Genomic DNA, 26,040 nt, shown 5'->3' with positions numbered 1-26,040 from the left:
ATAAATAAAGAATGAATTATAAAACAATGAAAGGGCATACTGGCCTTGAGTGAAAGGAACAACATTACAACATCTTAAATATTAAATTCATAAATCAAAAATCCACATTACTCAAGAAAACTACATACATGAATTATTATTATCTGTTTAATTATTATGTACTTCATCTTCTCATCATCCTCTTTGTACCATATAGGGTCATCATGAATCACGGGTTCAAACTAGGAAGAAATAATGACATTGCAAAGAAAATAATTATGTTCCTAAAAAAAATTTTGTTCATTGTTAGTTGAAAAAAATAATTTTTATTCTTTTTCTGTTACATATTAGGGGTAATTTCTATTATTATATAGTAAACTCCCACCCCATTACTTAAAAACATTTTTATAAGTAATAAAGAAGTTGATTTCCTTTTTAGTAGTTTTGATTTAATTAAAAAATTGTCGTAAAAAAATTGTCAAGATGATGATAAAATTTTTTATGTATTTAATGTATTAGAAATATAAAGTATTAATTAGATTTTTTTTATAATGAATTATAGTTCAAATGATATAGTCTTTCCATACTTATTTAGAGGTTGCAGATTCGAGACTCTTTATCTTTAAAACAAAAAATCCTTTTTATATATAATATTGTTAACTATGCCCTAATAGCAATATAGGTACACGAAAAATTCTTATTGTTACTCATAAGTGATAAAAACATTTTAAAATATTTATTATTATTATTATTATTATTAAAGAATATGTGTAGTATACGACTATACGCTCCCTGTTGGATTTGATGGCTAATGTGATAAAGTGATCATGCTTTTCAGTTTAATAAAAGACGGCTTCCAAAGTAAAAAAGAAAAAAGTAAAAAACAAAGGTATAAATTTGCGTTTTATGATTAACCTAGATTTCAAAAGCACTTGGGAAGAGTGCAAAAGTTGTTATTTATTGTGAGTCGAACAACTCACAACTAACCGTAAATAAAGACGATACTCTGATTTCTTTAGCTAATTTAAATTCGTGAAATAGTGAGTTCATTCTTAGTTTAACTACATTTTAAAAATTAAAATTTTATTTGATGCATATAGTAAGTGATGAGCAACTATTCCGTGAAATCCAAAGAATTTCTAATTTAAGTCGTCATTTCTATGAGACAAGCTCTTAGGTGCATTTAATTTAATTTATCATTATTTTTTCTTTAAGATTTTTCTTCGTTTTTCGACCAGACACCGTTGGATGAATACCTTCAGTATAGTATTTTTGAGAAATTCCCACCTTTTATAATGTTGTCCTGTTTTTAGACATCTTTGTATTTCATTTTTTAATAATTAATGAAATATAACTTATTATCTTTAAAAAAAAGTGATGAGCAACTAAAAAAAATTGATGCTTTCTTTGACAATATTTGTCATCTATACGCTAATTAAAAGGTTTAAAATCAATAATTGATTACAAAAGTTGTTAGTTAAAATATTATTATTTAATATCAAACAATGTAAATGATTTTGATTAGTTATACAAGATCAGTGCTTAATCATAAGAAATAATATTTTTTTTGTGTGTATACTTTCTTATACGTTTTACTTTTATGCTATAAAATATTTATCTTCTTTTACTTTTTATCGGTCTCCTTTAATTTAATATCAAAAACAAAAATAATATATATTATATTTCTCTTTCACTATGTGATTCAAGATTCAAAAAGAGTAGTATAAATTTATCAAGGGCCATTAGCTCATTAGACAAGAAATAACAATAATATAACAAGTAATAGCTAGGTACCTTAATGCCAAATATGTAACTGAGCTTGGAACTTGGAAGTAAGGATCTTTTAGTTTATTATATATAATAAGGATTGAAGAAAACTTTGTACGAATTTTGTTTTCAAAATATTTGTTGTCATATATGTTAAATAAAAAATATTTTTTTGCATGCTAGCTAGTTATTATAAGACTTGAACATACACAAAATTTATTTGTAAAAAAGATATTTATTTATTAACTTGATTAATATCATATTTATTATAATTTTATATATTTAATAAATAAAAAACTATATATTAAGACAAAAACATTTCTATTATTAATGAATTATACTAATTTTGTATATTTAATAAATAAAAAACTATATATTAAGACAAACACATAAACTAATTTATATAGTTTCATCGTTGGCTGTAATTAATATTGTAAGGTGGGTGATAGAGAATGCTTCACAAATATTACCTAAAAATGCGAAAATAACATAAATATTGAATTAAGAAAATTGCCTTTAAAGTATTGACTATATTGAACACGAGGAAATATATTATTGTTTATATAAACATCATTAATAATTAACCTTGTATGAAGAAAAAAAAAATCCAACTGTACTGCCCTTAACTAATGATTTGGGGTTGCAATATTCCCTTTAACTGTCTAAACTTATTATTGGGATTGATCTTCTCCATGATAGAGTGCATTATGCAAGTTTTTCATTTCATAATTAGGAGCGACAACATGATCAATCTCTATATATGTTGTTATTTGTCATAAGATACATTAATTGTTAGAAATTGAACTTTTTATCCGTCCTAAGATGCTTGTTTTAAATCCTATTCATGTTTGGAATCTAGTGATTTTTCATTTTTTTTTTAATTTTTAATGATTTATAAGGTTAAATTAGACTAGACTTACATGGCTCTTTAAATAAGGATACGAGTTACAACCTGTTTAAGGTCCAGTTTGGATAAACAGTTTAATTAAATTTCTTTTGAAAAACTTGTTTAAATAATAAATGATTATATTAAAAGTAGTTTATAAATAAGTTATTTTGTGTTTAGATTTTTAATTCTAAAAGTGCTTATTTTATAAAAATATGATAAAAAGTAGTAGTATTATGATAGAAGTAATTTTTTTAACTTCTCTATAAACTTCTAAATAGTTTCTTAGAAAGTCACAATTTTGTTTTAAAAATTATACCAGACATTAATACTACTATTTTTCATAAGTCAAAAGTTCAAACGGACCTTAAGTATATATACAAAATCTTTAAAATGAAAGCCTAACTTAGTTAAAAAAAAATCCGTCGGACATTCACTTTTGTTTTTTTTATTTTTTGTCTAAATGGATAACTTTTAATTAAAAATAAAAAGATAAAATGTTTTGCATTTTTAATAAGTTATTAGGTTGGAAAAGAATAAGAAAAAAATTTAAATGAATTAAACTGGTCAATTTATTTATTTTATGGCCAATTTGTTAATTCACGTGTTAATTGGACCACACTCATTAAATATTCTTATTTTTACGAACTTATTTTTAGAGTAAAAAATCCTTCATGTAAAATAACTAAACGAAACAATCCAATAGACTCGAACCATTTTGTCAATCTTATTTTTGAATGTCTCATTTCCATATTTGACATCACACAAAATATTTGTACATTGAATTATTGTACTAGTGATTTTTTGTTATAGCTCCATTATTTATATATTGAGTACTATTGTTTTTAGTTGTGTGGATTAGTTGAATCATTGTCTAACATTTTTTGGTTCTAGCTACTGCATTCTAGTAGGAGTTTCTAGAAAAAATAAACAAGAACTCAAGCATATATATCCTTCGCCACTAAGTGGAAAGAAGGCAAGAGCTAAGAGGAATTATTTCCTTTGTAAAACTGGTAACCAAATATGGACAGTTTTGTATATTTGAGTTCATAATTTAGTGGTTTTAATTAGCCAACTAATTAACCATAACTTTTCGTTATTTCATGGTAATAAAATAGATCAACGGATCAACTTAAACCAAATAAAAAGACATCATCAACAACCAATTTGAGTTGGTCGAATAATTAATTCACTAGTCTGTTTAAATAAGTGTCGAGATCAGAGTTTAAATTTTGCCTTATATATATAGCAATTTGTTGATAAGTAATAAATTTTTAAATAATATTTTAATACGTGATACATTAGTTCCTTGATATATCAAACTAAAAGATAACGTAAAATAAAAAAAATAAAAAAAACTTTCAATAACATTCAAGAAAAATAAACAAAAGAGACGCTAGAAAAGAATCAAAGAAACAAAAAAATAAAAAACTAGGAAGAGAAGGAAAAAGACAAAAAAGAAGGAAAAGGACAAATGATAGACATAATTTACCTTTAATGATAGAAAATCTTGTATGGTTTGGTATGGTCCCTCATTTAAATTCACTATTAATTGTTGAGTTTGATTGTTTGTTAAAGAACGAGAGAACAGATAAACTCATAAAAGAGAAAAAGAAAAAAAATCGAAGACTTCTGTTTTTTTTTTTTTTTTTTTTTTGAGCATGTGATTGTTTTTTTCAATTTTAAATAAGTGTTTAGAAATAGTATTTATATATTTCATATTGATTTTATAATTCTGTTACATTTACGTCTATTATTGTAGTAAATATTATTTATGGGTTTCTTTGTTAGTGTTTTGAATTATAAAAAAATTCTTTATATTTATTTTTTTAATGACCAATATGTATTTTGTTATTCAATTAATTTAAAAATAATTAAATATATAATTAATTAGTAATAACTATGTTTTTTTACAAATATCAGAAATGTTTAGTATATGAATAATATTATTATTGATTTATTATTAATTTTATTAATATTAAATTAATTTTGTTGTTATAATCAAGTTATATTCTTAAATTGTAAATAAACCTTTCTTGTTATACATTTCTAGTTGCATTTAAAAAAAATGCATGAGAAGGCAGAAATAATAATAGCAGAGCATTTATTATTTTTAAAGTAAAAAATATTATTTGTATATTAAAATTAATCATTAAAAGAGTTGTGTATCCGTAGTGTAGAAACGTATAATATTTCGATGAAGATAAATTTTAACTGTATACTGTATTAATGTTGACCATTAACGACTTTTTTACATAAGGAATGTTATCAGGTTGGTCCACTTATGGTAGAATGACATATTCATTTGTAGGGAAGATACAAAGACATTTTGATTGGCGAATGGTGGTAAGAATTTGTGGTTTGATTGCCATCAAAGATTTCTGTTATAGATCATCCTTTTTGCACAACAAGGACTCATTCAAATAAAATACAAATGAATAATGAGAGGCACCCGTGAGGTTGGGTGGTAGGCAAGTTTGACATTGTGTCAGTAGAATCCCAAGGATCGTCAAAAACAGGGCAGGTGTGAGACCTCCGAGATATGGCAGGAAGCATAATTGGACTAAATAGAATATATTTTAGGAATTGCCTTATTGGAAAGACAACTTAGTTCGACATTATCTTGATGTGATACACATTGAAAAAAATGTGTTTGATAATATCATGCACATAATAATAAATGATGAGTGAACAAAGGATAACGATAAGGTTATGTTAGACTTGATAGACATTTGCAAGCGGTCAGATCTGAACTTAAAGAGATTTAATAACGGGTGGTGGGCTAAACCAAAGACGCTGTTCTCTCTAATGAAGGACTGGAGATAAAAGTTTTTAAGTGGATTAGAAGATTAAGGTTTCTTGATATTTACGCCTCTAACTTAAGTAGGTGTATAAACGTGTCATAGGGTAAGTTTGCTGGGTTGAAGAGTCATGATTGTCAGGTTTTCATGGAGTCTTTGCTTCTTGTCGCGTTCAGAAAACTTTCAACCAACATCTAGAAACCCCTCACAGAAATAAGTGAGTTCTTTAGGAAGTTATGTGCTACAAAGCTTAGCATTAATGATCTCATAGTCATGGACTAGAATATTCCCATCATACTTTGTAAGTTAGAAAGGATATTCCCTCCATCTTTTTTTGATGTTATAGAATACTTAGCAATCCACCTACAGTACGAAGCAATGCCTTGTAGGCCGGTCCAATTTCGATGGATGTACCAATTTAAGAGAATGATAGATTTATTCAAGCGCACCGTGAAGAACAGAGCTCGGATTAAGGACAACATCTGTGAAGCATTCTTAACTAAGAAAACATCCGCATTTTGCTTATTCTATTTTCAGTCTCATGTTGAGTCATGTAGAACAAGGATTGCAGGAACAATGAAAGGGGAGAATCAATTCCAAGTATAACAACATACCCAATCTTTGCTCTAAAAGGAGCTACAATAGGTGCGGACAGTGACTACTTGTTAGAGCAGAAGAAAATCGATGTTGCATATCTGCATGTGTTGCTTAACTGTGACCATATTTCATCCTACCTCATGTAAATTTTTTAAGTCTTCTTAAATATTGCAATCCATGAGATACTAACTTCTTAATATAATCAAAATTTCTTTATCCTATTTAATCATATAGGTTATTCCAAAAGACAAATCCTGATATCTCATTGAATAAATTTACACATTGGTTCAGAGAATACATCAGCGTGCATCTAACTGACACAACAGATTCGGAACTAGTTGCATTTAATTGGGTACCAATGAATAAGGGCACTAGCTACCCGATATATAATATTAATGGATATTGGTTCCATTCTTTACAGTGGTCAATTGAAAAGAAAACAGATAATACCGGAGTTTGGGTTCGTGGGATTCAGGCGAGGGTCATTCTGATTGGTTTGGTGTGTTGCACAACATAATTGAATTAGAGTATTTCTGTCGCACTACGTACAAGTTATGCATGTTTAAATGTGAATGGTATGATCTAAGTTCGCAACAAAGAATATGAAAGCACAAAGACTACAATATCATTGAAGTTAATGTAACTAAGAAATAAAGGCACTACAATCCTTTTATTATACCTCAAAATGCACGACAGGTATACTATTTGCCTTATCCGCCTTCATGCAAGTCTAGTTGGGTGGTTGTGGCTAAGACTAAGCCAAGAGACCGCATCGAGTCTGATAATAGGATAGAGAGTCAGGAACCTTACCAAATTGATGACCTAACTCCATCGAAAACGGTGGTTGATACCGGTGAGCCAATCACCCTAAGATTGGTTGTTACAGATGATGACATAATTGACCTTGGAATAGATATTGACGCACTACCACCAAAGGACAACGATCTTTAAGAAGAATACAGGGTCGAAGGCGATGAAGAAGAGGAAGACGAGTTCGATGATCAGAAAACTACCTCGAAAGAAGAGGATGGTGAACCAGAGGAAGAAGATGATGAATCTGAATAAGGTTAATGTAAATATAGTTCTATGCTATGTATTTCTTTATCAAACTTTGAGAAGAATGTAATATAATTAGCATTGTTTTAAATATTTCAATTACTATGATCCGTATTTTTACTTTGTATGTTTGATACTTCACATCAGGTTAAAGTACTGTTTCAAAATACATTATAAATGGATGAAAAAATTATTAAAAAAATAAAAAAGACTACCGAACTAAAAAAAATCCCGTCGACATTATCCTCAAATTAATCCGTCGGTAAAATGGCGCGGAGACATATGATATGGCACCAACATTACCGTCAAAAAATTTTCGACGATAATGTTCAACAGATTCTATTTTCTTACTATCTATTTCGTCGCTACATCCAATGGAAATTACCATCAAACGCAAGAAATCTGTCGGTAATATGTTACCAGTGAGGTTTATTCCGTCGAATTTTATTCATTTTTTTACGGTTATTCTGACTTCAGCATTTTTTTATAGTGTAACTCCTCAAAAGATGACGTACACTCACTGCTCCTTATAATAAAATTCTAATTTCTACTTTTGCGTCTTCGCCTTTTGATTCTTTTCTTGATTGCACTGTCAATTATGTTGATATTTTCTTTCTAAGTTGCCTAAATGTTCTACCACGGCTTTTTCATCACTACATTATAAATTGAGTTCGGAACCCAATTTTCAGGTTCTTCTTGCTTCCTCCTCTGAGTTATATCTATATCAGTTTCATCACTTCTTCTAGAATTATTCTTTTCCTCCTCTATGTGAATCTTAAACGCTTTTCTTCTTCTTTATTTGATAATTTTCTCTTGTTTCTTTCTTATACTTTTCTGTTTTTAATAGATGTGTGCTTGCTCCCCTATGTTTTGTGAGCTCTCTTTTTTTTTCTCTTAGTTTTGTTTTTTTCTTTTTTAAAATTATTTTATCTACTTTAACCACCCTTTTATCATTGAAATTTTTTACTTATCTTTCTTCTTTCTTTTATCCTGACTTGTGCCTATTTTTCTCAATAATATCTTTAACATTAGACAAAAATAAAGGTCCTAAAAATATTCATCTTTTTTGTCTTTATTTGCTTTTAAAAGATTAGCTTTTTTCTGATCCCCTACAAAATCTAAATGCATCTCTTGTATTATTTCTTTAAAATTTTTACATAATAGATACACCTAATTGATATTGAACCTAATTGATATTGAACCTTCTGTGAAAGTTATATTTTTCATTATTTATAAGTCGAAAGGATCTCGTCTCTCTACGTGTTTGTCCACTTCTCTGAGTTCATAAATAATCTTCATATATATGTAATGTCTGTCTTATTGATCTTATTATTCTTTGTGCACATCATAGATGTTGGCACATCGTTGTCTTCTTCTTCCAAATTAAGATATTTATCTTTCATGCTCTATATTTTTTTTCTCAGAATAACTCAGAGAAATTATGAGAGACTTATGTGTTAGCTAACAACGCCAGGCCACCACTTCGTAAAAAAAAATCATGAGTTTAGATAACTTTTTTAATATGTAAATTTAAAAATCATTCACTTTTAATAATATCACTATTGAATGTTTATTTATTTTTTTTATATTATTAGGGCAAAAAATTTAAATTTACTAAGAATAAATACTTATTATTTTGCATATCCAACTCTTGAGAAACACGAATGTCATGATGTCATTCTTCACTACTTAATAGTAATGAAAAACAAGAAGGTCCTTTTGCATCATTACTTGGTAATTCCGAGGCAAAATGAATTGTATACTCTAAACTGAAAAAGGAAGATTAGACAACAAAACCTGAAAAAAGAAGAAAAAGGTATGGTCTTCGTTCTCATCTACAACAATTGTTTCTTCATCTTCAATTAACTAAACACCTTAATAAATTAATACTAGAGATAATAATTATTATTAGCTCCACAAAACTTTAATTAACCAAAAGATTCAAATACGAAGCCACTTAGCACTTGCATCTACAAAGACAAAATTCTGTTGACTCCTTTCGGTATTGATGATAACATAGTTAATAAATTCATGAGCTATATTAAAATTAAAAAAAAATAAAAAAGAGAATACTTTACCTTCGTCATTCTTTCATTTCTCTTTTTCCGTTTTTGTTTTGTTGTGCTTTCCTTGCTCACAAGTATTTGAACTTCCTTGATCTAATAGTAAACAAAATAAAATAAATTATGAAAAATCTATCTCATTAAGGTTTATGACAAACATATGTGAGAATTTTCATTGGTATGATTGGATCTATGTCACATTATATTTCAAAATAATGTTGCAATAACAAGCACAAACTAGTCACTACCAAATTATTAATATTAAAAACATTAGAGGTCACATGCTACCAAGCATTATTGAATATAGATTTTCTTAAATATTAAAAATTAAGTACTGTACCTTACTTCACGATTTAGTTATTTTCTTTAGTTTCTCTGTCCTTTTCCTTGTCTTCATCCTTAGTTTGTCTATGTAATAATAATAATAAAAAATTCCTCATTGTAACGAAATTATATATAGGTTATTAATACTTACTTAAATAAATTAGAGGTTAATTATTAAATTAATTTAAATTAATTATAATGGTGTTATTGCGTGTGTGCTTTGTTAGACATTCTAATTTGGACACAATAGTCCAAGTAGACTACTATCCACTTATGTATGAAATCTCATGATAATGATAAGTATCTAAAAATATTTAATTATATTTGGTGTATATTAAAATTAATTATCAAAATTTTTTATTAGTATAAAATATACGTTAAAATATAAATATATATTAAAAATAAATTAAATAATATATATTTATATAAAAATATATTAATAATTAATTTTAGTAGTTAATTTTAATATATAAATAATATTTTTGTATAATTATATTACTCAATTTCATGTGATATGACCCCATCTCCGAACACCCTTAAAAGTTGTGGCTAATAAGCTACAAAGCTAGGGACACAACCATCATGAATTGAAGACCAATAATTACCGTTATCAAATGGATAGGAGTGGAGCTAATATGTGTACGATTAACTATTGATTCTTGGTTACACCCACTTATTAATTTGCATCATTCTATATATAAATTAAATTATAATAAGAAAAATCTGGAATTTTCTTTCGGTAATTGTCTTTTTTCTCTCAAGTGTTATTGCCAAATGTAATTTTTTTATCATATTTAAAAAGTTAAAAATATTATTTATATATTAAAATTAGCTATTATATATTTGCATATATTATATGTGTAATGTAATTTATTTTTAATATATATTTTATATTTTAATATATATTCTATATATTTTAATAATGACTAAATTTAATATATACATAACATGATTGATGATTATAATATTCTTTAATGGAGAATGTATTTGTTCATGGCAATGGCAATGCCAATAAATGGTTCCACTAAATAATAATATACAGCAAACAAGCATACACTTTTGAAATTTTGGTAACATTTATTTGTTGAATTTTTATAACTAAAATTTTTTATTTTGAGTGCCAAAATAATAATAGTTCATTCTTAATCATTAGTACCATTCATTTGAAATTAAACGGCTTTGCATGGATCAAAATATTATACGAACAACCCATATAAGAATAAAATGGAAACAAAGGGGTGAGAAACTTGATGGCTTCATTGGCTTGCATCATTGCATCATTTTTTTTATCAAAGATAAAAGACACAAATTTATAATTTTTTAATTGAGTATAGAAAGACTATACCATCTGAGATATTATTTATTGGATGCATCATTGCATCATTGCATGTATATATTGATGGCGGTTCATGTGGTTGGTGGTCCCTTTGGTTATAGTAGTTCATTATTGTACCATCTTATGAGAACTTTTGTCATTTGATAAATGCCACACGTGCACTGCAAAATTGGCAATTGGAATTTGGATATACATAAACTGAACTTCAATTTGATTTAATTTAAAATTTCCCAATCACATTAACCCTGACTAATAATGGATCATTGCCATAATGAAATCATCCCATCATATTACAATTCGGTCCTCCTAGACATTTAAACACTTTTATCAACTAAATTTAATTAAATTAATCTAAATCAAACAAAATCACTTACAAAATACGTGCCTAAATTACCACACTTTTTTCTTCTTTTTTTTTCTGTATTTTTTTCTAATCATCATTCTTTTATTATTATTGATATTGCTGTATTTTTTTATTTTTTCTCTTCCTTCTCCAAATAATTATTGTAATCTTTTTTATATCTTTTTTTTTTATTTAATTTTTTTATTTGTATTCTTGTTAAAAAGATTAAATAAAAAGAATTATGAAAAAGTAAAATAAAAAGAAAAAAAGACGATAATAATAAAGAAGAGAAGAAAGAAAGAGTTTTAAATTATGCAGATTTTATCAAAAAGAAAAGAGAGAGAGTTTTTTAAACAAGTCAATTTTTTAATTTGTCTATATTTTTTTGAGTTAATTAGATTGGCACGATAGATTTTAACCTATTTTGTCACTTCAAATTCTAATGCTCTTACATGATAATCACATGTTTGATCTTATGCTAATCGAAAAATTCAAGAGAAGTAGTGTTAAGTGAATCCAGAATAAAAGAAAAATGATGGCGTACACACTTAGCTTATATATTAAGTTAGGTTTTAAATAGCACTCCTTAATTAAATTGAAAGCTTATTAATTTTGTCATATTTATAACATTATAACACCACCCATTTGCAGCAATGTAGCTTGCCAAATCTTAACAAAGAAGATAATAAAATAGTCCTATCATATCATACAAAAAAAAAAGTTTTTAAATATGGTAGTACACTGTGTTTTAGTAATTTTGAACTGTTGATCTTAATTATATCGGTACAACAATAACAATAAAGTCTTGTCCCACTAAGTGACGTCGGCTACATGAATCAAACGAAGTCATTGTGTTCTGTCATGTATCATATCTACAGAGAGACTGTTTACATGTAGATCTCATTTGACCACCTCATGAATGGTCTTCTTAGATCTTTTTCTGCCTTTCGCCCCTTATCCATCTTCCATCTCATCCACCCTCCTGATTGGATGTTCTATCTTTCTTCTTCTCACATGTCCAAATCAACTGAGACGCAATTCAACCATCTTTTTCACAATGGGTGCTACTCCAAATCTCTCCCTTATATCTTCGTTCCTTATTTTATCTAATCGCGTATGACTACTCATCTATCTTAACATCTTTATCTCTTTCACACTCAGCTTATATTCGTGCTCCCCTTTAGCCGCCCAACACTCCGCACCATAAAATATAACCAGTCTTATAGCGGTGCGATAGAATTTACCTTTAAGTTTTAAAGGCACTTAATTATGTTATGACACATTTAATTAAGCTATGACAATGTATCATTGCAATTTGCAACTCCTTCAATGTGTGACTCCTAAGTTTTCAGTTTAGTTTTGTAGACCGTTCATGGTGCTCCGCTGAGGTAAGCTTTTTGTTTTTATGTCAATGAAGAAGATGATATATGACTTACAATAATTCAATGATTAAAATATAGAAACAAAACACCTCTTGGTTACACATAATCTTCATCATGTTAATTAAAAGGTCAAATCACTGCGTTTATCCCATTATTTGGTGTCCAAATATTTCCTTAAAATCTGGGTCTATGCTCCCTAATCACCAATCACTACTTTCCAAATTCCAATAGCAATAAATTATTAAAAAGGAGAGAGAGTTAAGGGATACAAATGAGAGTTTAAAAAAGATATTGTTTGCACCTAAACCTCACTAAGTTGAAGTTGTCCAATCATGTCCACCAGTCAATATATGTATGTATACCAATTTCCAAGTCAATTTTGCTTTCTCAATTTGTCATATTTGATTAAAATTAAAAAAGGTTTACTGGTTTTGGGGCTTGAGGATGTTAATTGGCTTGCCTTTTCACTTTGACCTTTTTCTCTTTCGTTGTTAGTAAGGAAAAAAGGAATATCCACGGTTTAGTCACGACGAAACACTCTTAGGTAGCGTTTGGTTAAAAAGATTGAAATTGAAATTGGAAAACCGAGATTCATATTATGTTTGATAGTCAAAAATTGAAACTAAAATTATAATTTTTGCCTCTAAAATTTCAATTTTTAGTATCTCTAGAAAGTAAGAATATGAAAGACTGAAATTTTAAAAATAAAGACTAAAATTTTAATAATATTCTTTATTAAAAATATCTTTATTTAGTTTTTCAAATTCTAAATCTACTATTCAATCTCCATATTTATTTTAAATTAAATATAATACTGAAACATAATTCAATTCAGTATATTTTATACCAAACACAATAGAAAAACTTAATTCAATCTCATCTCTCAATCTCTATCTTCTACTATAGAGGTCCATTTAAATGTCTGGCCATATTTAAGATGTTTGTCTTTCATTTGTTGGGGTAATGAATTCCAATGGCCAGGTCAAAAAGTAGCACGGAAACATACATTGGTCCTTTAAACCCGGAAATGGGTCTCTTTGTAGTAATGGGGTTAGGCAAAAGGAAAAAAAATGGTTATACACTTATTCCATCTTTCACCAATGCACATCACAGTCCAACGAGGATCAAGTTCCAATCTTTTCTTGTTTGTGGAAGGTTTACCTCTGAATGATGATGGCTTAAAGTTACTTTGGGGGGCAAATTTTAGGATCCTTGACCACAACTTTGGACCACCATTGATTTGAAGCTCCCATGATGTAACTAAAAAAGGATAGTTGGAAGCTTGTTAATCTCCAACTGCTAAAGGAATTTTCAAACAATCATTCATTCTGCATTTGGATATGATTTGGATACATCAACTATATGAAATGTCTAATTGATATTATTTGGATTTAATTTTCTGTCAACATGTGCTCTACTAAAAGTGTAAGAAGGATACAATTAAATTCCAGTCTGCATAAAAGTGGGAAGAGGAAGAAAAAGCAATATTATCAGCTGAAGTTAATTTGCAATATGAAAGTTGAGGCTAATTAAGAGGAAAATCAATTTTTTTCCCCCATTCAGAGGGAAAATGTTAGATGATGCTTCATATGTTAGATGATACTTCATCTCAGCAGTATTCTTAGTTCAGTTTAAACTTCAAAGCTTTAACCTCTAGATCTCAAGAGACAATTTACAAGTCAGCTAACCATATAGACAATGATCTTTCACCTCACTCACTCAATCACTACCATTTAACCAAAACAGTGTCACCTCCCAAAACATCTCATTATTGAAGAGGTAAAAGCAGAAGTCAGAAATCTCATTCCAGCAGATCCACCAGGAAAATATGATATAGCGTAGTATCCAAGTGACAGAACCTGCAAGTATAATTAAAATTTCAATGCAATACTGATCCTGATGGTTTGTGTGTGAGAGAGATAGAGATAGAGAGAGATCATATTACAATGAATATACTCCAATACTATACTTTTTATTGGTGAATTATTATCAAAAGAAATTTAAGCATAAATGGGATAAGTACTAACACGATCCATCACAGCACATAATAATATTATTTGATCCATGTAGACTACCCCCATCAAGTGGGATAAGAGACTAATGTTGAAGATTGGAAGTTGCTATCTTGGAAAAAAATAAAAAAACTTCATAGTCATTTAATATAGTTTTTATATAGCTTGAGATCATCATAATATATATATATATATATCATTGAACTGTATAAAAAAAGAAAATTTGACTAAAAAAGAATAATTATTTCCTCTTTATTTTCAAGGTCAAATATTGATAAAAATGATCTAATAGAGAATCATAATAACAGTTAGAAATAGAAAATATATTTTATAAAAAGCTAAAAAATGGTGTCTGTAATTGCTAAACCTATATGCATACACACACAATAAGAGCCAGTTCTACGGCCATAGTTCTTAGAACCATGTCATGATATTCACACAAATCACAAAAGCTAGAAATAAGGCCATTTAAAGTAAGACTAGCTCTGCGATATTGAAGTTATTGCTGATGATTGCTATGAAAAGTGTCATATACAAGTCAAAAAATTATTTGAGCATACATCAAATCAACATCAATACTGAAGCACATGAAGGGTAATGCTAAAAAGATGTTAAGGATATACCTGTATAACGGAGAACATCACAGAAAGAACATAGCTATGGCGCACCATTGATACATATATGGTACCAATCATACTGCCTATAAAAGCCAATGTGAAAGGAAGCCTCTGAAAAATAATCATGAGTAACGACAGTTAGAACAAAGCAAAAGGTACATGAATCAAAACAACGAGGCTACAATTTTCCAAAAATCCCAACAAATTATTGGTCAAAGTTGTAAATATTACTACACAAGCAAGGAAATGGAACTCTAGTCAGTTACCTCCTTCGACAACATGTGAGCAAGCTGATTCTTTGGACCCTTGAGAGCAAAGAATGATCCAATAATAAATCCACATCCAAGTGTAAAGCAAATAGCAAACTTCTGGGGCATAACCACCATTACGGGCAGGAACAATGTAAATGCTATGAAAATGAAGAATATCCCACTTGCCAGAAACAAACCAAAGTACACGAGCGATTTGCCGGAAGGAACATTACTAGTGGCAGACTGGAAGTTTCCTGGTAAATCTCTCACGCCTTTAGAAACCCTACACAATTATGAGATAGATTAACTACTTGAGGACAGCATGTCCCTTAACCATGACACAAGAAAAATTTCAGGAAATTGCAAATGCCCACTATTAGTTTGTTTGACAGCAAGTTATATCATCACAAGGAAAGAAATTTAAGAACAATAAAAACGATCTCCCACATTTAGATAAGGTAGAAAAATAGTCCATCTTTCCAGTGTCAAAAATGAATACCCATCCAAACATCAATTCACACGAGGACAACATGACACTAGAGTAATTATCATCAAAGACATTAGCAATTTTATGCTTCATAATTTACAATTGGAAAGAGAATCTCAATCACCGCTTCAAATAATAATCTACTCACACAAAGACAGCTAACACCAGCAAAAACAATCTTTTAAATGATCATGAATCAGCTTCTCACTAATACAAGTTAACTGTCAACAACAACTAAGCCTTGTCACACTAGGTGGAATCGTCTACATAGATCAAATGGCATCATATTTAGCCATCTAGTTGACCCAACCTGACTGCACCACATATGGAACAAACAAACTTATTGTTTGGCATGCTTCCTTCCTTCCTTTCCATTTACGATCTCTTGTCCATATTGTTGGCTAGTGTTCCTGTGACCCTGCACTCAGTAGAGAAGGAACATTGGATAGACATTTAAATATCATTATCAACCCACCAACTGCACCACCTCTGTGACACCCTACGCAGGAGAAGGAGCAGGTGCTTGCAGCATGATGCGGTCCTTGAACCCTAAAGCAGAAACCAGCAGATACGATAAAATATCCCTTTTTCCCCCTGATGCACTCTATTTCGTTGTGTAGTGCATAACTGAGAGTGGCAACTCCTTAGTCACTGCACACAACAGCTCCACTTCCCCTAACATCACATTTAAATGGCAGATGACCCATCAATAAGAAGTGTTTGAGCAAGACATCAAAGAGGGATCTGAGACTTGAGCAGTCTTTGTTCAAGTTTTGTTCTCATAAACCAAGATCTTGAGCTCTAATACACGAATCATTTCTACATGTTAGCTATAATTCATGTTGATCTATTTCCTTCTTGTTTAGCTGTGTTGCAAATACTCTTTTACTGTTCTAAAGCATCTAGCAAGAGATAACCTTTTGCCAACATCAACCAATAGCTATCTGCAGCTTTTTCCTGACACTTCAGATTATAGCATGGCCTTGAATGGGTGAATTGGATATCCATACATCGAAATGTGTCAATTGAAGGGTTGACACTTCGAGTTCAATAGTGAAAATCAGCGTTCTTATTTTTGTTCAAAGAATATCTTTGAAGTCTTGGCCCACATTTCTCCAATAAAAAACTATAAACTAAGTTCAGGAGTTAGTATGTTACGCCGTCATTGCAAAGTATTTCAAGGGAAGAAGATGATTCTGGGAAAAGCAATCCAGCTGAAAAGGAATCTCTCAAAAGCTACCAGTTTTATCTTGACTCCAAGCTCAACTAATTCTACATACCAATACCATCTAAACTCTCCATGACATTTCCTCAGTTTTTTCAAGCTATAAATAATTCATGAAGGTTTTCATTCTAAGACAATATAGCATTTTCATTGTAAAAGAGGAAACACAAAATACCTAAGAGAACCCTTTTCTTTTTTGAAGCAACGAGAGTCATCAACAAAATGGGTGGGTGGGGGGAATGTAAAAACAAAACAAAAAAAACCAAATTGTCTACATCTACAACACTTCACACTCTTTCAAGACATCAAGAATTCTAGAAATCTACTCTTCAACAAATGTCTGAAACCCTTCGTAGTTGACATTCTAGCTTTCCATAGTTTTGGAAACTAAACTAACATACTTCAAAGTTTCTTTTTTTTTTTCAAATTCTAATTCCACAGAAACAGTATCACTTACCAACAAACCCTGTAATCCAAGTGCAAAATCTTGCAATTCCTCATCATAACTAGAATGAAATAACTTAAATATCTTCAAATTACAACTATGCCATATCCCATACCGCACTTAGATCGCCAGATCACTAACATAGACAATCAAATGCACAATCCTACGAACCCTAAAATGACATATTTGAACAAGCAGAGAGAGGAGCTTACACGCTAAAGGTTCCTGAAACGGTGTCGTTGGCGGACCTAACGGCGGATTCAATATCAAAGGGCATCAAAGTGGAGGATTCCTGAGAGGCGGCGTATGAGTTCCAATCGGCCAACAAAGACGACGACGTTTGCATCTGATCGTCGCCGCTGCTACTGCTTTGTCCCGAAAACCAACCCTGCATTTTTTTTTTCCTTTTTCCTTTTTCGAACTTGAGAGAGAAATCGAAGAAGATTGTTTATTCTGTAATGTGTTTTTGAGTTTTATTTTCGGATATGTTAAGTGGAATTTGGAATCAATGATCAGGGGTTAACTGATTAATTATTATACGCTGGATTAGCTGCTGAAGAATCATAGTTCGGTCTCTCGATTCCTGCTACGAGAAATTGATTTTTTTTTTTTTTGTGACTGAGAAATTGATTTGATGACGATGATGATCAAGATGGATTTTTATTAAAAAAAAATAAAAATTACTATTTACTTTTATAATTATTTTGTTTTAATTGGTGATCAAAATAGTTTTTCAATTTTTATTATAGATCAAATTAGTTCTTCAATCAAATAGCCATTGCCATTACGAAAATATCTGGGAAATAATAAAAAATTAATTTAAAATAGTCTAAAATTTTTTTATTTTATATTTATTAATTATTATTTATTTTATTTTATATTTTTAATAATTTTATGTTACATACATATACGAACCTCAAATTAAATAAGATAAGTTTGAATGATTGTTTCTTTAGTATTATCGCTAATATTATTAACGAAAAATTGACGTAAATAAAATGTTAACTGTCAATATTATTAACTCGACTTTAATTTAATACTCATTTTTAGTTTGTAATTGAGAATATTATCTGAAAAAATTAGTATCAAGGACCATCAAGAGATTTAAATTAATAAAAAAGCTAAATAAATATTATATTAAAGAAGATCTATCAAATAAGACTTAAAATAATAAAATTATTCTATTATTCTCTTCTTTTCTTTTTATTCATTACTTTGTGTTTCTATTTTTTTCATCTTCTCCATCAATGTTGTGTTTCTTTTTCTTCTTTCTTAACATATTTTTTTTGTCGATTTCATCTTTTTGTGCAGAGATATTTTTGCCATACTTAAGTGGCTATATTCTGTTTTTGCTATTGTTGGGACTCTTTCAATGAGTTTCTCTCCATCTCTTAGTTCTTTATGAATCTACTTTTTTAAATATACCATGTAAATTTTGCCAAAATTATTAACTTCTTTTTTATGTTATGAGATGTGATGGATTCTATATTTTATCATTTATTTAAATTGAATGGAGATACCTAAATTTATTTGTTTATGTATAATGAACAAAAAGAAGTATCACCAAAGACTTATATATGTTCTATTTTCATTTTGCTATTGTAAAAAATAAGTAATTTACTTTGTTAAATACATCATTCATCGCCTTAGTTACAAATTAAAACAAGCACTTGACTCGAAGACAAAGCAGAATTTAGTTAGTATTTCGAAAGGTTCCTTATGTCCTGTGTTATGTTAGGACTTAGAAAAATTTAAAAATTTCAATCTTATAGTTTGTATTTTAATTTTTTTTGCATCGATAATCTCTTACCTAAATTAAAAAATAGTGTTTTACTCATAAAATTTGCATAATTTTGTATGTTATCTGATATGTATAATAGATTGTAACTTCATAATTTTGTTTTTAAAATTTAAAAAATAAAAAATCTTTTAACATAAGAAAATTTTTAAATTGCTTTATGCAATCTAATTAGATATTTTCATGCACTAAATAACCATAAAACAAATTTATCAGTTCATTAAAAATAGCTTGCCAAATTTTCTACTTCTCTCTGTCGAAGCGCTACTTCGTTTCTCTCTCTCTCTCTTTTAAAAACGAGTCTCAAGCTTTGAAGATTTTAAACCGCCTTACGAATCATTTTTTATCTTTGACAAACATGTTAACTTCTATTTTCAAGCAGAAAATGGAAATATGTACAAGTCTTACTTCATACATTTGCTAGATAAACATGAATTTTGATAGATAGCATTTGCTCCATAACATGTTTGTCACACTATTTGTGCCCACAAATAAGACATATATATATATATATAAAGTTTAATTTAATGTATTAATTGTGTAAAATATTTTACACAATCATGTAATCACATTCGTTCTTTTGGATGACCATTCACGTAATCAATATGAAATGTAGTTATTTTTACTGATGTGGAGTTATATAATTGGATGCATGTGTAAATATGCTTTACACTGACAATGAATCAAAATTAAATTCATATATAAATGGAAAAATTTTAAAATTGAATTTATAACAAAAACTGTGTATAATTAAAAACTGGTTTACTTTATACAAGCCAGTTCTAAATTGGTTCTTGAACCACAAAATTATTTTTAATATGGATATATTGTTTGGATTTTATATAATCCAATCCATACACTGCCCTACAAAACTTCCTTTCCATGTCCTTATAAAACTTTCAATCTTCTCCCACCAAGGTTTTCATTTTAAAGAATCAAGACTCCATTGCTTATCGTAAAAGCAATGAAAGCAGGTTGAAACAAGAGAAGGAAAAAGAACTCATTTAGTTGAATGAAGATGTTGATGATGGTGGACTCAAGATTTTCAAGAGCTGAACTTCAAATACCAAGGGCTCTTGTGCATGAGAGAAAAGGCTGCGTCGAGGGCCAAACTGCAATTACCAAAAAAGAATATTTACAAATTCACTATATTCAAATAAAGATATGTTATGTTATGTTATATATATTATTGGAAAATTTTCAAGTGTATCGTCATAGTTTCACTAACCGTAATCACTGAAATACCGATACGACGGTACACTTGAAAACTTTCCTATATTATGTTGTGCGCAACTAACCTCTTCTGGTATTGGTTTCAAGTTCTCATTCACATATCCCATGGAAGGTGGTATTAGTGCCCTTCTCTTCCCTAGAAATGAAATTAAAAAAAAAATGAACAAAAAATTTCCATGACCCAATTACACAAACAAAGATACCAACAATTTCCCTAAGTACTTTTTAGATAGTTAAAAAAGCTATAGATGCGGAACAAAATTGTCATGTAAGAACATTCATGAATAATGATAAGATCTTAAAACATACCATTAGATCTCATGCCAATAAGAACCTCCTTTAAACCCACAATCATCTGTTCAAACATGCAACTTGCAATATCATATATTTCAGTTAATCTCTTTACACAAAGAATAGAAAGCTTGCTTTTGAAAGCCAGATTCGAATCCACTCAGATTTGAAATAACAGGAGTGCTAAGGACCCAGCATGTTTTGTGATTTATAGCCATTAATTAGCCATCATTAATGTTTTAATGGTATGAGATTACATCTAATAGTGTGAGATTACTCACTTTTCTTTTGCTGGTTAAGTGTTGACTAGATTTTAATAAAAATACTGGCCCTAGACTTTCTCTTGAAATAAATATGACAAGGTCATGTTCACATTTCCACTATTGAATTGATTGCTTCGACAAAGAAAAAACAAAATGATAAAAAGATTTTAATCAATATAGGGGTGGCAATATGTACCCTACCCGCGGGTACCCAACCCGATCCCACCCGGTCGGGTAGGATTGCCAACCCGATCCACAGCGGGTAGGGTAGGGTGTGGGTAGGGTTTTCGTGCGGGTCGGGTAGGGTGTGGGTTGAGGTTCAACCCTACCCGACCAACCCACACCCTATATATGTATATATTATATACTTATATAAAAATATATTTTAAGTGGATGTTGAACCAAAAACCTCTCACTAAATGCAAAAGATCCTTAGTTATTAAAAGAAGATCATTAATTGATAATTTAATAATTTTTTTTTTACATAAAAGTCAGTTCTATTTTAAATTATCATCAAGTTATCTAATAATATTGCATCTTTTTTTGTAACCCGCGGATAGGGTCAGGTACCCGCGGGTTAAGAGCGGGTAGGGTTAAGGTTGAGATATTCTCAACCCGCGGGTAGGGTAGGGTTGAGTTTATATAAAAATCTCAACCCGTGGGTAGGGTTAGGGTTGACTCTAAACCCTATCCTACCCTACCCATTGCCACCCCCAAATCAATAGTAGAAATGTGTTTAAGTTTCTGTCCTTGTATATTTGTCCTTCTCTCAAATCAAACACTGCCTAGAACTCCTAACCTCGAATATAGGGAAAAAAAAAATTATAACCGCATGTGAAATGAATACTAAACACATTCAAGAATTAGTTCACTAGCCTTCACTATTGAATGAAGGAAACTAACCTGGTTCTCATCCAAAGGAAGTGTGACAGGTTTACTTTCTCCACTAAATTGGTCCACCGTACTATTATCAATCATCATATACAGCAAGAGAGTAATAGGTCAGATATATATGCTAGCTTAAGTACAAGAAAATGGTAAAATGTGGCATAAACCACCAAAAGTTACACAAGATTTGGCGGAGCAAAATGGACCGCAAAAGAATGAAAGCCGTCGTGGCCCCAAAAGATTGTTGCAACTCTATTCGAGACGAGTTATCAATCTCCAAAGAGTTCTAAGGAATTCACCAATTCATTACTTTTTCCATACTCAATACAATCAATGACTCAATACTCTTATGTATACAGTATACTCCTAACAAATTCTAATGTTCTAACCAACTAATTAAGCAGCTTAATATTAGTTGGGTTGTAACAAAGATTATGAACACAATGGTTGAAATCATGACCATTTACTTCTTAACAGCTGCCTTGAATTTAATCATGATTAGATCGTTTGCTTTCAAGGGACCTTTGTTCTTTCAGGTTTCTTTTTGTCAATGACAGATTCTTTTAAATACTATTTTAGGGGGTTACTTTACTTGTAAGATGTGAAACAAATATTGGGTCATACTCATAAGTTATATAACTCATAACAATGAGCCTAATACCTAACTTTTCTGTGAAATCATTTTAACACAAAATTTTTCATGGTAAGAAATTACCTGTAGACAAAGTAGCCATTTGAACGCCTGCATACATAATTGAATTCAACCAAGTCTCCATCATGTGCCTCTGGTCCTCCTCCTTCAACTATATCTATTTTGGAAACATATAAGAAAATCTGTTTATGCAGAAAAAGTTATATTGATAGCTAAGTTCATTTCAATCCATGAATCAAACTCATTACAGTGAAACCTCAAAGTGTTTCTTCATCAACAATATCTTTCATATGTAGGACAATGCTATAACAGATATTTGTGTCTCCTTTTATGTCCACTACAGTTGGATTATCTATAGTGTATGCTTTGATTTACCTTGAATTATGACTCCACTAGGCAGCTTCAAAGTCCTAGATGCTTCACATAAAGAACAATAAATCACATATCACAATACATTAACAATTTTTGTCAATTCACACAAACAAGAAATTAAGAATCAATATGAAGAGAGACACAAACCTTATAACTTCAGGTTCCTTCATTTCTGGCATAATTGGTGCAGCAAAAGCAAGAGAAGCTTTATAAATCACATGGTTAATACCCAGAAAATGCAGAACTAGCCTTCTGGAAAATCTTCTCTCTGTTATTGCTCTGAGACTATTATTTTCTAAGCCTTTAGGTACAGCACATTTGAGATTTGCATTCTCCATGCACCTGGATTTTTTTTTTTTCAAGGTTTGAAGCAACTAAATGCATAAATTCTTGTATGCCCTAATTTTCATGCACATTTTCATTTGCAAATTTTAAAAATTATATAAAAAAAAAATAGCGGTTGTGAATGTTCTTTGAACACGCATTTAATTATGTAATAATAAAATTGAAGAAATCGGAAAATATTATTACCTTGGAGGTGAAAGCATGAGAAATGTTAAAAGTGCCATGCATGCTGAGTTTGGAAGTTGAGAATAGTTTGTTGTTGTTGACACAATTCAGCAGCAGAGAAGCTTGAAGCTGAGGAAAACATTATCTGCATCCAAAGGACAAAGCTTATCACGTTTGCTTTTCTTTCTTCTTTTATTTTATTATTTAATTATTTTGCCGGGTCAACATCACGCTAGCTTTCTATTAATGAGTCTCGACCCAACAATCCCACTTTAGCCGTAAATATTTATTTGCTAATTAGTAATAAGTGGATTTGGATATTTAAAGTTTGAATTTTACTTTAGAGAGTAAAGTGTAATTTTTTATTTTTGAATAATTTTTTTTTATATTTATTTTTTGTCTTACCTATGAAATTAATAGTAAAAAATCACATTTTATTCTTTAAAATGAAATTCAAATTTTAGAGGATCCAAATCCGTAATCAATAATCCTACATAATAAAAAATTACAAACAATAAATCAATATATATATATATTTAATAATATTTTTATTTATAAAAAATATAATTATTTTTTAATTAATTGATATAATTAATTTTTTTATAAATATTTTTTATTTAATTACACTAAAAATCAATTCAAATTTTATAAAAATCAAATCTCAAAAATTTCTATATTGTTATTATAGTTTATTATATCCATAATTATACAATTTTTATTTTAAATGAAAATCTTAAATCTTTATATTATTATTCTCAACAAATTTTTAAATTACCACAATATATTTTATAAAAAATTCAAAATCTCAAATTGGATTAGTCTTAATTTATTAAAAATAAAAAACATAAAAAATTATTAGTTTATAACCTGGAAAATAAAAACATATATTAATTTTAATTCATGAATATGAATATTATATATTTAAAATTATAAATATTATATATATAAAATTATAGATTTTAAATTATAAATATTTTAATAATTTTTACTATATAACTCATATTTTATATACGAATTATATATTATAAAATAAAAATAAAATATAAAAAATATAAAATAAATTATTAAATATAATTATTAATTGATCATACTAAAATTAATAAATAAATATACATATAAATATTAAGTAAAAAATATTAAAATAATTTAAAATTATAATTTTTTAATTTATATGTGAGATAATTTAAAAAATATATATGTTAAAATTAAATAATATTAATTATAAAAATTTGTTAATTATGAATATTATATATATAAAATATATGGATGTTATGAAAATAAAAAAATTATAGATATTATTTATATAAAATTATAGAGGTTATATATGTAAAATTATGGAGGTTAAGTTAAAATTATTTTTACAAATTATACTATGTAAGTATGCAACTCATAATTTTATATACTGACTATTATAAAATAAAAAATAAAAAATAAATTATATATAAAAAAATATTAACCAAATTTTTAAATATTATTTAATGTGTCTTTAGAACACAAAATAAATAAACCCTTATTATTGTTGTTATTTTCGTACGTCTGTCGAGTTGATTTAGATTTTAATAATAAAAAAAGCTATCTAAACTAATTGAAATGTAGTTGAATCAGCTTGGATTCAGTTTAACATTTTCTTAATTCGATCCGAAGCAGTAATTACGAATTATGAGTATCTAAATGAAATTAAAAAGTGAAAACTATAAAAAAATCACAAAACTACTATAAATATTAAAATAATAAATTAAAACTACAAATTATCATTATAATTAAACATTATAACAAATTAAAATTATCACATATTACCATTACAAATTAACATCAAAGACAATACTATAAATTATTTTTTAATTTAAATATATAAGATATTTGATATTTAGGTTAAATTAGTTTTCACAAATTGTGTGTAAAATAAAATTTATATAAATTTTGCTAGTTTGTCAAAAAATAATCAATTTTGATTTATGAGTTGAAGCAAATATATGTATTAATTGAAAAACCATAAATACTACGTATCTAAGTTTTTTATTTAACAAAATTTAATCGAATTGAAATAATATATCTAAGATCTCATCTACATATATATACACGTCCTGCATTTTGTCTTTTTTCTTTTTTTTCTACGTTTTATTCTTGTTACGGATCTGGCCCACGGATCCCGGATCCGAGGCCAGACCCGAATCCGACTCCTCGGACCAACCCGTCTCCCCCCTCCGGAAGGCCTAAAACCGACCCTATGGAGCTCTTAACCAACTTTCGAATTCAAACACCTCCCTTATCTTAACCAAACAAGATAAGATAAGACGATCCCCATCACCTATAAATAAGAGGACCCAAGTCCTTCCAGGTATTCATTCACTCCTCACACCTTATACCTCTCAGATCCATTCTGACTTGAGCGTCGGAGTGTCTTTGCAGGTACCTCCCCCCATTGCTCCAGTCAAGTGATCCGGCATTCGCCTCAACCCGCA

At 28.9% G+C, this 26,040-nt stretch overlaps 2 protein-coding genes across 2 annotated transcripts; both read right to left on the bottom strand.

Annotated features, from left to right (window-relative positions):
* Positions 1 to 14,063: 14,063 nt before the first annotated feature.
* On the bottom strand, positions 14,064 to 18,316 carry LOC112791390 (protein transport protein sft2). The gene is made up of 4 exons (XM_025834208.3): positions 17,784 to 18,316; positions 15,430 to 15,697; positions 15,170 to 15,274; positions 14,064 to 14,393 (listed from the first exon to the last, which is right to left on the bottom strand). Exons 1-4 carry the CDS (start codon positions 17,963 to 17,965, stop codon positions 14,283 to 14,285), a joined length of 666 nt encoding a protein of 221 aa, XP_025689993.1. The 5' UTR covers positions 17,966 to 18,316; the 3' UTR covers positions 14,064 to 14,282.
* Positions 18,317 to 20,048: 1,732 nt separating this feature from the next.
* On the bottom strand, positions 20,049 to 23,773 carry LOC112791382 (peptidyl-prolyl cis-trans isomerase FKBP16-1, chloroplastic). The gene is made up of 8 exons (XM_025834195.3): positions 23,600 to 23,773; positions 23,216 to 23,410; positions 23,072 to 23,106; positions 22,760 to 22,853; positions 22,060 to 22,120; positions 20,912 to 20,957; positions 20,668 to 20,738; positions 20,049 to 20,481 (listed from the first exon to the last, which is right to left on the bottom strand). Exons 1-8 carry the CDS (start codon positions 23,635 to 23,637, stop codon positions 20,374 to 20,376), a joined length of 648 nt encoding a protein of 215 aa, XP_025689980.1. The 5' UTR covers positions 23,638 to 23,773; the 3' UTR covers positions 20,049 to 20,373.
* Positions 23,774 to 26,040: the final 2,267 nt, after the last annotated feature.

Source organism: Arachis hypogaea, chromosome 1, assembly GCF_003086295.3.
Source record: "Arachis hypogaea cultivar Tifrunner chromosome 1, arahy.Tifrunner.gnm2.J5K5, whole genome shotgun sequence".
Lineage (NCBI taxonomy): Eukaryota > Viridiplantae > Streptophyta > Magnoliopsida > Fabales > Fabaceae > Arachis > Arachis hypogaea.
The sequence above is the reverse complement of the archived record's forward strand: the minus strand, read 5'-3'. Positions and strand labels throughout refer to the sequence as shown.